The 14843-nt window shown below is 52.1% G+C and overlaps 1 protein-coding gene and 1 long non-coding RNA gene across 2 annotated transcripts; both read left to right on the forward strand.

The window, feature by feature from the left end:
* Positions 1–116: 116 nt before the first annotated feature.
* Positions 117–10749, forward strand: dom (domino helicase; the record flags this gene model as incomplete). Its single annotated transcript, XM_013326522.1, has 11 exons — positions 117–635; positions 1342–1482; positions 1739–3111; positions 3271–3436; positions 3512–3666; positions 4082–4756; positions 4867–5075; positions 5277–5758; positions 6079–6396; positions 6530–7061; positions 9788–10749. Coding segments are annotated over exons 1-11 (5493 nt in total), but the record flags the coding sequence as incomplete, so codon positions are not given.
* Positions 6708–9997, forward strand: LOC106128429 (uncharacterized). The gene is made up of 3 exons (XR_001228449.1): positions 6708–6760; positions 9788–9826; positions 9907–9997. It is a non-coding gene; the product is annotated as an uncharacterized LOC106128429 (long non-coding RNA).
* Positions 10750–14843: the final 4094 nt, after the last annotated feature.

Genomic DNA, 14843 nt, shown 5'->3' on the forward strand with positions numbered 1-14843 from the left:
CGGGCGGCAATATGATGGACTACGTAACGTGGCGCAAGCGGCCGCCCGCGCAGCTCGTTGCTTTTCTCGAGTCCCGCCGGCCGCCACCCGCGGCGCCCCCGCCGCCCGAGCCGCCGCCCGCGCCCACGTTGCCCGCCGCGGATACGCCGCTTGCGATGCCCGCGCCGATGCCCCTGCCGCTGCCGGTGCCGCTAGCCACGCCCGACTCGCCTACGTCGCTGGTGACGACGACGACCGACTTCGCACCGACTCCATCGGTCGCGTCGACCGTCGCTTCTATTGCTGTTCCCGAAGCACTAGAACCGAAGGGCGCGCTTGTAGTCGCCGCCCCCTCCGCCGCAGCACCCCCCGTCCCCACGTGCGCGCCTGTGGCTGCGCAGGTGATTAGCGCGGCGAGTGCGGCGAGCGCGGCGAGCGCGGCGGACGAGATGGTGGAGAAGGCCAAGCAGGAGGCGTACGTGGCGGCTCGCGTGGCCGAGCTGGCTCGCGCCGGCCTGTGGACGGAGCGCCGGCTGCCGCGCGTGCTGGAGCCACCGCGCCCCAAGACGCATTGGGACTACCTGCTGGAAGAGATGGCCTGGCTCGCCCAAGACTTTTCGCACGAGCGAAAATGGAAAAAACAAGCCGCAAAAAAGGTAAACAGGGTTTTGATATTAAATAAAGTACCAATAATATTAATAAAGTTTTATTGCATAAATTTGGCACCACATAGTTTTTTACATCAATGGCTAACACCCATCCATCCATCCACATCACATCCATCTAAACATTCGCATTTATAATATTAGTAAGTTAAATAAAAAGCAGCTCTTCAAGGTATAAATTCGAAAAAAAAAAATGAATAAATAGTATCTCATGTCCATCTCCATGTTCTAAGCCACCTCCTCACCAATTTTCAACCATATCTGTAAAGTCGTTTTTGAGTTATAAATAATGTAAATAACACGACTTTCTTTTATATATATATTGATAAATAAAAAAATACAAAATACTTACACATGATGTGTTCATATTGCTGATAACGATAACCCACTGATTTTTCTGGCTGTCCGAAAGCCTCCGTTTGTTTTCTGTAATGTCTGGCTGCTACCTGCTACCTGCTACCTTTCCCTCGAACTTCTGTCAAAATAAGTCTATTATAAGTACGGAAAGGTCCGACTCCACGATCCACTCGGGAATCGAGTATTTTTCTTTAAAATTCTGCGCCACTGATGTCGCAAACGCCCGTTATTAAATATATATTTGTGTTATTAACATTTTTGGATCTGTTGTGCTTTTAAATATGAGACATATGTATGTAATGACCGATATAAAGAAATGGTTTAATATTTTGTGTTTCAGTGTGCTAGGGCTGTACAAAAATATTTTCAAGATAAAGCTCTCGCTGCACAGAAAGCAGAAAAAGCCCAAGAACTGCAATTAAAAAAGATTGCGTCATTTGCGGCTAAAGAAATCCGTACATTCTGGTCTAATGTGGAGAAAGTAAGTTTCACTTTCACTGTTTCATATCAAGAATATAATGTATTTCCCAAGTAAAAGTCAAGTCAGTTTATTACAAATTGTTGTAATTTATACCTCCGAACCCACGTGAGCTGCATCACTTGTTAGCTGCAAGTGTACCATCTAATAAACTGATAAACAACAAACAAATACATGATGAGATGACTAAGACTTAGACTAAGAACAATTAGGAAGATAGCTGAGAGCTGTAATAAGTTATTTGTTTATAATTTATTAGCTGGTGGAGTGGAAGCGGGTGCGGCGCGTCGAGCGAGCACGGAAGGAAGCTTTGGACGAACAGTTGAGCTACATCGTGGACCGCACCGAGCGGTACTCGCGCCAGCTCGCCGCCAACCTGACCGCCGCACCCGCCGCACCCCCTGCGCCCGCCGCACCCGCCGCGCCAGTCGCACCCCCCGCACCCGACACGCCGCCCTCCGACGACGAGTTCCAGCCGCGCGGCAGCTCCGACGACGACGAGGAAACCATCGCAGCCGCCGAGCGCGAGGCCGCCCTCGACGCCGCCGACCACCGCGACGAGCTGGAGGAGCTGCGGCGCGAGTCGCACCTGGCGCTGGACGACCTGCTGCCGCCGGGCTACGTGCCCGCGCACTCGCCGCCCCTCTCCGACTACGGGCCCGACGCCGACTCCGCGGACGACGAGGACACCATCGCCGAGCAGGAGCTCGCCGAGCGCGCCGAGGACACCGCGGCGGAGGTGCAGGCGCTGCGCCACGAGGCCGACCTCGACATCGACGAGCTGGTGCGCCGCTACACCGCGCGCGGCGACCACCCCGCCGAAATAGACGGGGGCGCCCACTCGGACGCTCTTTCTGACAACGACTCGGATGCGCATGCAGGGGCCGATGCGGACGATGACAACGGCGATGGCGATGATGAAAACAACGACACTAATGAGAGTATCGGGGATGACGAAGTAGACGACTCTGACGATTCTCGAAGCGATTCCGCGTCCTCCGTTTCGGAGGCACTGGAGTCGTTGATGGAGACGGAGACGGAGGGCGGGCGGGGCGGAGAGGGTGGCGAGCAGCGGGTGGAGGCGGCCGCGTCGCTGGCCGCGTCCCTGCAGCCGACGGGCACCACGCTATCGGAGACGGCGGTGGGCACGCCGGTGCCACGACTGCTGCGGCACGCGCTGCGCGAGTATCAGCACGTGGGGCTGCACTGGCTGGCCACGATGCACGCGCGCGGCCTCAACGGCATCCTGGCCGACGAGATGGGGCTCGGCAAGACGATACAGAGCATCGCGCTGCTGGCGCACCTGGCGCTCGAGCGCCGCGACTGGGGGCCGCACCTCGTCGTCGCGCCCACCTCCGTCGTGCTCAACTGGGAGATGGAGTTCAAGAAGTGGTGCCCCGCCTTTAAGATACTCACATACTACGGCACCATTAAGGAGAGGAAACTGAAGCGTGTGGGTTGGACTAAAGCAAACTCTTTTCATGTGTGCATAACATCTTACAAGTTAGTAGTGCAAGATCACCAAAGTTTCCGAAGGAAAAAATGGAAATATCTCATCCTCGATGAAGCCCAGAATATTAAAAACTTCAAGTCCCAAAGGTGGCAGATGTTGCTGAACTTCCAAACTGAGAGGTGAGATGTGCGAAATTTGACAATGTTCCACTTGTCACTCGGTTCGTTTGTCGTCGACGGCCACGGCCGCTCCGACCATCACCGAACATTCATCTATAATTTTAGGGATAAAATCGCGGATGCCTTGTCACTAAACATTGGCTTGTATTACGGTCGCAGGCGGCTGCTGCTGACGGGCACGCCGCTACAGAACAGCCTGCTGGAGCTGTGGTCGCTGATGCACTTCCTGATGCCCGACGTGTTCGCCTCGCACTCGGAGTTCCGCGAGTGGTTCAGCCCCGTGGCCGGCATCGCCGAGGGCGGGCAGTGCCACAACGACGCGCTGGTGAGTGTCCGCGCGCCGTGCGGTGCGGTGCGGTGCGGGGCGGGGAGCGGCAGCACTGACCGACTCTGTGTGCAGGTGCGGCGGCTGCACGAGGTGCTGCGACCCTTCCTGCTGCGCCGGCTGAAGGCGGACGTGGAGCGTCAGATGCCGCGCAAGTACGAGCACGTGCTGATGTGTCGGCTCGCCAAGCGGCAGCGCTTCCTCTACGACGACTTCATGGCGCGCGCCAAGTACCCGCCTCTCTTATATCTTATGTTCCAGCTCCTCTAACCCCATACAACTGCGAGTTTATGACACACCAGTGTTGCCCGCGACTTCGCTTTCGCATAATTAAATTATGAGTAAATATGCAAATCAAACGTATCTTATGGAAACCGTACTCGTTTCCGGGATCGTAGGTAGCCTTGCGTGAGGCTCGTTAAGTAGCCTATGTGTTCACGGCTATACCAAAATTCACCGACATCCATGCAACCGTTCTGGATATACCTTCTTACAATCATTCATCCATACATCTAAACATTAGGATTTATAATATTAATACAATGTAATTTATTTATTTACATGATAGACTTACAGGTGAAAAACAACAATAATATATACAAGAAAGTTAACATACAGCTATTTAGTTGAATATCGTTCCCCCAGGACGAAGGAAAGCCTCTCCTCCGGCAACTTGTTGAGCGTGATCAACGTGTTGATGCAGCTGCGCAAAGTGTGCAACCACCCCGACCTGTTCGAGCCGCGCGCCGTCAGCTCACCCCTGCAAGTGCCCGCCCTCCTCCTCCCCCTGCCCGCCCGCCTGCTGGGCGCCGCGGCCGACGCGCGCCGCGCCCTCGCCCTCGCCGCACGCCTCGCCGGCGACCTCGCCGCGCTCGAGGCGGCCGGCGCCGAGGCCTTCGCCGCGCACCGCACGCGCCACCTCGCGCCGCCGCGCCGCGCGCTGCACCACGCGCCCGCCACCCCGCACCCGCCGCGCCCGCCGCCCTGCGCGCTGCGTCTGCACCTCCGCCTCGTGCCGCGCACACCGCCCGCGCTGCCGCCGCCGCCGCCGCCGCCCGTCGCGCCGCCGCTCGCCCGCCCCTCCGCCGGGCCGGTGCAGGCGGCGGGGGGCGCGGCGGGCGAGGCGCGCGGGGCGGAGGCGCGCGCTGCGGCGTGGCGACGACACTCGCTGCGCAGACTGGCTGCGGCCAACGAGCGCCGCTGCTGGCGGCTGCCGCTGTACGGCGCGGACCTGCGCGCCGCGGTGTGCGCCGGCCCGCCCGCGTTTCCGCCGCGCGACCTACACGACCTATTGCAGCAGATGAACGAAATTATCGATCGGTTTGTTTACTTTATATCTCAGGATCTGCTTTAATATATAGCTCAATGAATTGCAATATTTGGCTTTGTATGAAATGTGAAGAGAATAAGTGTGCAATGTGCTGGTGCAGGTTCAGCATCTGTTGCGGCGGAGCGCGCGCGGGCGGGCCGCGTCTGCAGTGCGGCGGCGGCGCGGAGTGGCGCGCGTGGCGGCGCGGCGCGCGGCTGGCGGTGCGGGTGGCGGGTCCGCCGGCGCGCGCCGCCCTCGCGCTACTGCACGCGCCCGCCGCGCGCCAGGCCGTCGCCTTCCCGCACCCGCGCCTGCTGCAGTACGACTGCGGTCAGTGCACGCAACCGAACGCCTGCATCATATCGTTAAAATAACCAAGTGACAGCCTTAAATCGTCACAGATGCTTCGCCTACCTTTACTAGACAGAAGAGGGGTGATATTTCCTTTTTGTACGTCACCTCTCCCGCCAAAAATTTTCGTTACGGAAACGGTGGGTGACGGCGGTTGTTGGAGATGTGGTCGCTTTGCAGGTAAGCTGCAGACGCTGGCGGGGCTGCTGCGCCGGCTGAAGACGGGCGGACACCGCGTGCTCATCTTCACGCAGATGACGCGCGTGCTGGACGTGCTGGAGGCGTTCCTGTCCATGCACGGGCACACATACCTGCGACTGGACGGCGCGACGCGCGTCGACCTGCGCCAGCCGCTCGTCGACCGCTTCAACTCGGACGCGCGCGTGTTCGCGTTCATCCTGTCGACTCGCAGCGGCGGCGTCGGACTCAACCTGACGGGCGCCGACTGCGTCGTCTTCTACGACTCGGACTGGAACCCCACGATGGACGCGCAGGCGCAGGACCGCTGCCATCGCATCGGGCAGACGCGCGACGTGCACGTCTTCCGGCTCGTCACCGCCGCAACCGTCGAGGAGAACATCCTGCGCAAGGCGGAGCAGAAACGTGCGCTCGGCCACCTCGCCATCGAGGACGGCCACTTCACCACCTCCTACCTGCGCCTCGTGAGTCACCCCACCCACCCCACATTCTGTTGCTTCAAAGCCCCCATCGTATTCGATCACATCATCTATTGGCTTTGTTAATAAGGAAAACCAAAGTAATCATTGGACCGGCTGGATCATCGATCTGTTAGATTGACTCACCTCCGATTGCCTCGACCGACTGACTCGCGTGACGTTCCGACGTCCAGTTCTGCTATTCAATTTACACTATGTTCCATGTCTCTCGACTGACCGACCATCCCCTATCTCCCTTACTAGATAAAAGTTACGTTCGTGTTGTGTGCTGGAGTTATTCATTTGAGAGTGTACTTTGTTCCCAGTCGAATATAAAAGAACTGTTCGGCGGCGAGGGGGGTGAACCGACGCCAGAAGCTGCGGTCGAGCCGGAGGGCGATGTCGAGGGCGCGGCCCGCGGCGAGCTAGAGTGCGCGCTGGCCGCCGCCGAAGACGAGGCGGACGCGGCCGCCGCCCGCGCCGCGCGTGCAGAGGCCCAGGGCGAGCTGGCGGAGTTCGACGACACGCTGCCCCCGCCCGCCGCACCCGCGCAGCCCGCACCGGCCACGCCCGCACCCGCGCCCGCACCCGCACCTTCACCGCACCACGCCGACCTCGCCGAGTTTGCTACGCTCATGAATCAGGTGCCGGAACCGACGATCTTCTAAATAAATCATTTCTTTTTTGCTTATTTTATGTAAACAACACGTCACGTCCTTTAACTTTAAAGTTATCGATATATCTATCCTAATACTAAATTCTCTTTAATGGTCGCAGTTGACGCCGATAGAGAAGTACGCGATGCGATTGGTGGAGAACAGCGAGGCCGCCACCGAGGCGGAGCGCGCTGCGCTCGGCGAGATGCGGCGCCAGCTGCACGAGTGGGAGCGCGCGCGTCGTGCACTGCGCGACTCCAGCCCCGTCCCCGCACCTGCACCCGCACCCGCACCCGCACCCGCCCCCGCGGACCCCGAGCTGACATACTGGCGCGGCGACGCGCGCGCCAAGGTGCGTGTTCGTCGTAGACGCGTCGTGCAGCGCGATTCCCCCTCGCCTCCCTCCCCGCCGCCCTCGCCGCCGCCACGGTCGCGGCCCGCCGCGCCCCTCGCCGCGCCCCCCGCCGCGCCGCAGCCGCGCACGCGCTCCCGCGGCACCGTGCACATCAACCTGTGGACGCTGGACGAGCGGGGGGAGCGGGAGGAGCGCGGCGGGGCGCGTGAGGAGCGGGGCGGGGCGCGTGAGGAGCGGGGCGGGAGGCGGCGCGGGCTGCGCAACGGCACGCTGGACGCGTGGCTGGCGGCCGCCCCTCGCCCGCCTGATCAATACAATAAATGACTTACTCAAATTATCCTGCGTTTATATTTCTGACGTTCGACGTTTTGGTGCCGCTCGATTTCGTCCGTAAATGCTTGATATCTTAATGTCGGACCGGTGCTTGCGCGACACGTCACCAAAACGACTACACCGCTCCGAACGTCAGGGATGTAACGCGCACCAAGCATTTACGGCCGGAGCCGAACGCGGCGCCCCCACCCCCACCCCCAACCCCAACCCACACCCCCGATACGGCTTATGTGGACGAGGCTATTTTTTTTTAGCTTGTTTGCGTATGTCCATTTAGTTAGAGGTAGATTAGAGTTGAAGAATCATAATTTAGGATTAGGTGCTCTAAGATCCAAGTATGAAATGGTGTTGAGCGAGCGGAGTTCCCCGCCGGTGGTGCAGTAGTACGGCACAAATAGAAAAAAATACAGTTCGTATTACCATATTTTAAAAATTAACCAGTTTAATCCTCACGTCTTTGTCACAATTAGCCTCGAACATTCTCGCGATTACTATTAGAGACAAGGTTCTTTTGATGAACTCGGGGAACCCAGTTAAGTCTATGACGATGAGAACACGAAAAACAATCGACTGTTACGCTGGAAATATTTATTATTATAAAAACACAACAGCCTATGTATTTTTGGTAATCAAATTAGGTACTTGGTAGGGTAACTTAAGTAAAATTGATGACCTGCAGGTCAGGTCACAGTTCACACGTCGGAAGCAGATCAGTGAACCGGTTCCTAGTTCACGGTAAAACACGCTGTAGGGTCGTTTGCGCCGTTTCTGCTACGCCTTAACAGATGGCGCTGTGGCGAGACTGGACTCCTCGAAACACGATGTTGAGTACCTTGTCCCGCCACATACTCATGTAGGGATCGTTTGTTCCAACAACAACCAATCCGGTAATTATAACGAAGTAACGGCCCGAACCGAGGTTCTTGAGGGAGCCCTCGAGCTTAGTTACTCTTAAACGAGGTTTAGGCTAAGTGCCATCTGCGCTCGGCCACCTCAAGCCCGGTGAAGCTGTAAATGCCTCCTCAAGGCAAACAGTGGCAATCAGTCACAAAAAAAAACCCAACAACAAACATACAATCAATCGATGGTTGAATGTAAAAGTTACGATACTTCCTAACAAATTTACATCTCCCACACACAACCCTTTTTCGATGTAAAAAGTACACTGCGTTTTGTTAGGCTCTAGACAAGAGGTACTTTCACATTTATAATATTCATTGTGGACAGAGTTGCGGGCGACAGCTAGTGCTCTATATTTATACATCCATTGAGTAGCTCTCTAGATACCTTGTAACATACCACGGACATTCATGCATATCTTTATATTTGCGTTTTGTTTTGCAGTAGTCTGTCGTTGAGTTCATCAAGTTGTTCAAACTATAAAGTTTCATTTTTTTTATATCATAAGGTGGCAAACGAGCGAGCGACCACCTGAAATCGCTGAAATAGCGAAGTGACCGTTGCCCATAGACATATGCAATTGCATATGCGTTGCCTAACTTTAAAATAGGTGTTCAACAAAAAAATCGAAAGTTGTAATGTTTTTTAAATATAGATAGACAAAAATAAAAAGATTCAAGGGATCGAAGAAAGCATTATTGCATACCAGTATTATATAATTCGCATAGAGTTGAAAATTGGTAGGAATTTGTGTATGTTGTGCGGTTTTATATTTCTGATATATTATATGAAGACGAAGTCGCGATCGCCGCAATGTTGTGACCCGAGATATTTTGATAAAACTTAATTTTGCTAAGAAAACGTGGAAATACTATTTATGTACCTTAATTTTTCGTATTGCAAGTGCGCGTTCGACCGGCATTTTTCAGGTTTCACATATAAACCAATTTTTAGCTCTAAGCGAATTGTACCTTTACGCTCCGCCCGGCGCGGCCACGTGCTGCTGCCGTGCTGCTGCAGTGCTGAGGTGCTTGAGCCACGTCCTTCAACCATATCCGATCTTCCATGGATGCGTCACTTTGCCTCGTGCCGACAATACTGCATCCATACGTACCAGTGTAGCCGCGCACTCTACTGCATTCTCACCTTTAAAAAAACTTAAGTAGCGTACTTGTCTTACCAGACTATGTTCCACATCCATGCCAAATTTCATCAAGATTCGTTGAGCCATTCCATGCCAGCAAATGTCTTGTAATAAACATTCATCCATCCAGGTAAATTTTCGCAGTTGTTTACTAGTAAAATATACTGTATTCTAGCTGATGCGAACACTTTACCGATCTTACTGCACTTTATACTGCATTCAATTTCACTTTCCTTTTTAACATAACTTGGCCTTTGGATGAAATACATGCTGTCTATCTGAATAAACAGCTATAAAACAGTAGATAGCTTGTTTTATGTTTACTAGTTTACTATCTTACTAATATTATAAATGTGAATGTTTGGATGGATGGATGGAAGGATGTTTGTTTGAAGGTATCTCCGTAACGGCTGATCGGATCTCGCTGAAATTTGGCATAAATGTAAAACATAGTTTGGAAAATACATAAGGTACTTATTATGTTTCTTTTTTAATTCCGCGCGGACGGAGTCACGGACGACAGCTAGTAAAATAATAAACTTTAAAAAATATCTCTAAATTAAAAGGAATATGTTATCGTTCGAAAGCTAACCGCGAGCCAGTGGTGACACCATCGCCATAGTAACATGTGCGACCTCTCGTTGCAGGTGTGGGTGAGCGCCGCCGGACCCGCGGAGCGCATGCCGGTCAGTGTCCCGTCGCACCCGCGACATCCCCGCGTCCTCCTCGCGTCCTCGCCGCCTCACTGACCGTCTCCTCTGTGCAGATGTGGTGCCCGCCGACCCCGCCCTCCAGCGACGGCGACGTGTACTGCGACACCTGGGCGCGACCGCTCTACCGGCGCGGCGCCGCGGCCGAGTCCCTGCTGCCCGGCGTCACGCGCCGCGACGGCCGCGGGGGCGCCCCGGGCGTCGCCGGCCGCGACCCGCGCCGTCTGCGTCTCGCCCCGCGCCCCGCCCACGCCCCCCCATCCATGTTCGAGCGGAGCGCCGCGGGGGGTGGCGGAGTGCCGCGACCCCGCGCCCGCCCCCGCGCGCCCCTGCCGCACCGCGAACCGCCGCAGCCCGAGTGGGCGGCCGGCGAGGACGCGGCCTTGCGCCGCGCGCTGCGTCTGCAGCGCCTGCCGCCCGACGCGCCGCAAGCGCGCGCTCCCAACTGGGACTGGGTGGCCGATTTGGTGAACGACGTGGCTCGCGCCTACCGGTCGCCGAGGGCCTGTCGCGACCGGCACGACGTGCTCGCCGACCCCGAACGCGCCCGCCGAAAACATAAAAAACCCATCCCGGCCCGCCGGCGCACCGACGACGACTCGCCGCGGCCGCCGTTGCAGCGACTCGACGCCATGCGGGAGGCGGCCGAACGCCGTCGCGCGGCGCCCAAGCGCCGGCTCGACGACGCCGCGCATCGCAATCCCAAGCATCAGGCTCTGCTCGCGGACCACGGCGTCGACTACGATGCGCCGCCGACGCCCATGGAGGTGGCCACGCGCCGCGCGGAGCGGATAGCGAAAGAGAAGATGAAAGCGGGGGCCGCGGCCGCGAGCGGGGCGGCGGGGGCGGGAGGCGCGCCGACCGCCGGCCCCGCGCCCGCCGTCGCCCCCGCGCCCTCCGCCGTGCCGCAGCGCATCGTGCTGGCGGCGCACGCGGCGGGCGGTGCGGCGGGCGGCGTGGCGGGCGGCGGGGCGGGCGAGCGGCGCGCGGGGGGCGGCGATGCGGGTCGCGCGACGGCGCAGCTGGTGTACCGGCAGCAGCCGCTGGCCGCGCGGCATCACCTCAAGATCCTGCACCACGCCGCCGCGCCACACTCGCAGGTACCATATTTCATACCATAAATATAATATTATTCTGTGGTGACTATTTTCTATACAAAGGCCGTGAAAATGTAGACATGTGCGAATCGGTCGTCGCTCTCCGCTACCGAACTACAAGTGCCAGTATGACAATTGTGATTCACCAATCAAATTGTTTTATTTAGAATGTGTAACATTGTTAGGGCGGTGCGAGCGTTGCGAGCGGCGCGGTGGCGAGCGGCGCGGGCGCGCTGCAGCTCCTGCGCCGTGCCCCGCCCGCGCGCCCGCACCTCGTGCTGGCCCAGCTCGCGCCCGCCGCGCACGCGCCGCACCCGCAGCCGCCGCGCCCGCCCCACGCACCCCACGCCGCGCACGCCCCGCACGCCCCGCACGGACCGCACACAGAGGCATATCAGAAATAAATCATTAAAAGTAACCGACTATCATTCAATGAGGGGTCCTCGCTTGTTTCTACTTATTTCCTGTTTATTTATATGTTTTACAAAGAACTATAGCAAGTTCATATTGATAGCTCACATATCATACTAATATTATAAATGTGAATATTTGGATGGATGTTTGTTTGTTTGAAGTTATCATCAGAACGGCTGAACGGATCTTTTTAGATCTAGTTCTTTAGTTGTTATTCGCTTGGCACAGGACAGCGATGGGTTCGCTGAGCTGACTGCCAACCTCCAGTAATGGAGAGGCATTGGAAGATGTAGTTCTTCTTCAAGAAGTTCTTATAATTTTTAAAGATTTTATCATAGTATTGTAGCGTTTTAGAATCTTGATGAGTTTCGCCAACTTTTGTCATTAAGTGCGGTGATGCTTTCATACTTATTTTTAGATAGTAGTATATCAAAGTTGATCAAACGTTAAAGTGTTCTAAAATTTCAAGAAAACAGTCAAAGTTAATTATTTTTTGTGCTCAAAATACGAATGTTCTGGTCCAATGTTTAACTGCAATTATTAGCTAAGTTACTTAGGTAGGTAGTACAAAAAAAATGCAGGAATATGTTCATATTTGTAGTCACAGTGTCTAATGACATGGTGGAGGGTATCAAATTATAAGAATAGTTAAAAAGTATTATAACTTAAAAAAAAAGTGTTGGCGCCGTTTTTGCTACGCCCTAATAGATGGCGCTGTGGCGAGACCGTATTTGTCTAAACGCGATGTTGAAGTACCTTGTCTCGCCACATAAGTACGTCACGTGTCCGCTGGTGTTTGGTTCGGTGTTGTCATTACGTTTGATGGTTGTTATTGTTGTTTATTTATTTAGGGATGCCAACAAAATATGTTACCACAATTTTACTTAGTAAATAGGTTACATGATGAAGAGTAAGCTAAAACATATTTCAATTACAGGCAAACACAACATTCGCGTAAATAAAGAAAGTACTAGAGAAAAAAGAAACGAACAAACTATTATAAATAATATTGAACTTACATACATAAAAAAAGAGTTTGAAATCAATACACGGTTACAGTCAATGAATTAATTCAGAAATACATATTTAAATATAAGTAACACAATTAAATAAATATTTTATTACCTAATCGGATTTAATGAAACAATAGTATTAAGTTTTTTAAGAAAAGATGACGCTGAATCAGAAAAAAATGTCTATCTCCGGTAAATGATTAATAGTTTTATTGAATTCACATGAAATCCTATTGATAGGTGCATTTCTGCCTACATTCGAGCGATAACGACGAATCATCAACGTATCTCTTTTTCTGCTACATCTTTTAGACGCATTGCGAGGGACAAGTAGCTCAATCTTGCTTATTAATTCTGGCGCTATGACAACACTATTTATGATTTTATATAATAACATTAAATCTGTTATAGCCCTACGATGGTATAAGGATGTCATTTTAAAATGTTCTAGCCTATTTGCGTAATCAAGATCGCGCGAACAGGTACTATCTTTATAGACTAAATACCTGGTAAAACTTCTCTGAACTCGTTCTATTCTATCGATATGGCACTGATACATTGGGTTCCAAACTGGAGAGGCGTATTCGAGCACACTCCTAACGTATGCGTTATAGAGTATTTTAAGAGGCAAAACGGCTTGGAAGTCCCTGCAGCACCATTTAATAAATCCGAGAGTTCTGTTAGCTTTAGCGATCATGTTATCAATATGGTCTATAAATGAAAGTTGTCGTTGCGTTTTGTAGTTTTCGTTTGTTTCGTTGTACGTTGATCGAGTTGTCCAAATTTCGGACAAAGTTGCGCAGGAAACAAACAAAAAGAGATGTTTTTTTTATTTTTCCCCATGTTTGAAATTTAGGACACGATTTATTATCTTAGTTTATCTATTATTTCGTAAGAGTACTTATTTGGTGTGATTTATGCAAGTTGTTTTTTTTACCAAAAATACCACAGTAACTTCAATTTGTTCTTGGTGCCTAGCTCAGGATAAAAAAATAGACTATACTGTAAGTCGGGTCAGGAGGTGCGCGTAAACACAAGAAGTAACACAGTCTTCCTCGTCATATTTATTAAAATATATGCATAGTTTTCAAACGCTCTAGTATGTTGATCTTTTAAATGATGGTGCCCAGTGAGAAGAACGTCACTTGTTCATACATGTGTAGGATAATATCTGAAAATCTGGATTGTTTTCCCATTTAATAGTATAAAGGCAACTTTATGTCTCTTTACCTATGTTGTTTTCGATTAGGTAATTTTTTTTATTTATTTTTTTTTCGCCGTCCGTGCTGCGGGGGCAGCAGGGACGGTTTCGTGTGGGACTCAAGGCCTGGGAACAAGACCGGACTACCCACTAAACCCCGCGGTGTTCTCCTACGCCCAACCGGACCGTGGCATCTACGTTAGTTTATCCACGGCCAGGCTAGGGGGGAGCACCTTGGTAGGGGTCGACTCGTGTAGGGAGGGGTCATATCTTAGACCCCTCCCATCACCCTATGATGAAACCCGCCTCAGAACTTCGATTAGGTACTGCGCCAGATCATTCTATCTATTTATAAGCCGACTTCATACAGACGGTGGTTATAAATTTTTATGTTTTTTTTTTAATTTTAAATTTCGTATGTGTTTTACCACCTAACTCCGCTCCCGATGTGATGGTGCTCCGATTTTAATAATCCTTTTGTTTTGTCATTCATAACGTTAATAAACTCGATGTTTATACTATTTTCATACGGTCGAATAAACATATTTGGGCTCAAACTTTTTTCCATGGGCCCTAAATGAAACTGTTGGCGCCGTTTCTGCTGCGCTCTAACAGATGTCGCTGTAGCGAGACATCGTTTGATTTAATCGCGATGTTTAGATGCAATGTCTTTCTACATATATAATTGCAGAAATGCTGGTATTGTGTTAGATTGTTGTCTTGCGTTCTGTCGTTGTTATTGGTATTGTTTGCGTTTTGTAACTTTCGTTCGTTTCGTTGCGCGTTGGTTGTGTCGTCCAAATTTCGTACAAAGTTGCGCAGGAGTCAAACAGAAACGATCATGAATAATGTTGATTAATGTATACTTTTTAATTTTATACAAAGTTTTGCGCCTCTGCCTCTGGTGCTCTGTGATTTATACTCACCGGTTCTGATAGCCTTGTTGCTCTATAGTTACAAATAGCGTAACGTGTGAGTTTTACAATGGGTTTTGCATTTTTGAGTTTTTGTTTGCCGCCGCACTGGAATTTTTTTCGAACAAAAAATACTTTATTGATAAAATAAAAGTAGTCTTTATTGAGTCAATCTAATTAAAAATAATATATTTATGTTATACAGAAATGCAATTATTTACTATTTAATGTAAAATATTAAACGACGGCTAAGAAGTAAATCTATACAGCAATGTATAAAAGACCTTATAACTAATGTGACCATTTATTTATTTAACTTGACATGGAAAATTGGTTTATGTAGAAAAAAAAAAC

Source organism: Papilio xuthus, unplaced genomic scaffold (assembly GCF_000836235.2).
Source record: "Papilio xuthus unplaced genomic scaffold, Pxut_1.1 DF828780.1, whole genome shotgun sequence".
Classification (NCBI taxonomy): domain Eukaryota; kingdom Metazoa; phylum Arthropoda; class Insecta; order Lepidoptera; family Papilionidae; genus Papilio; species Papilio xuthus.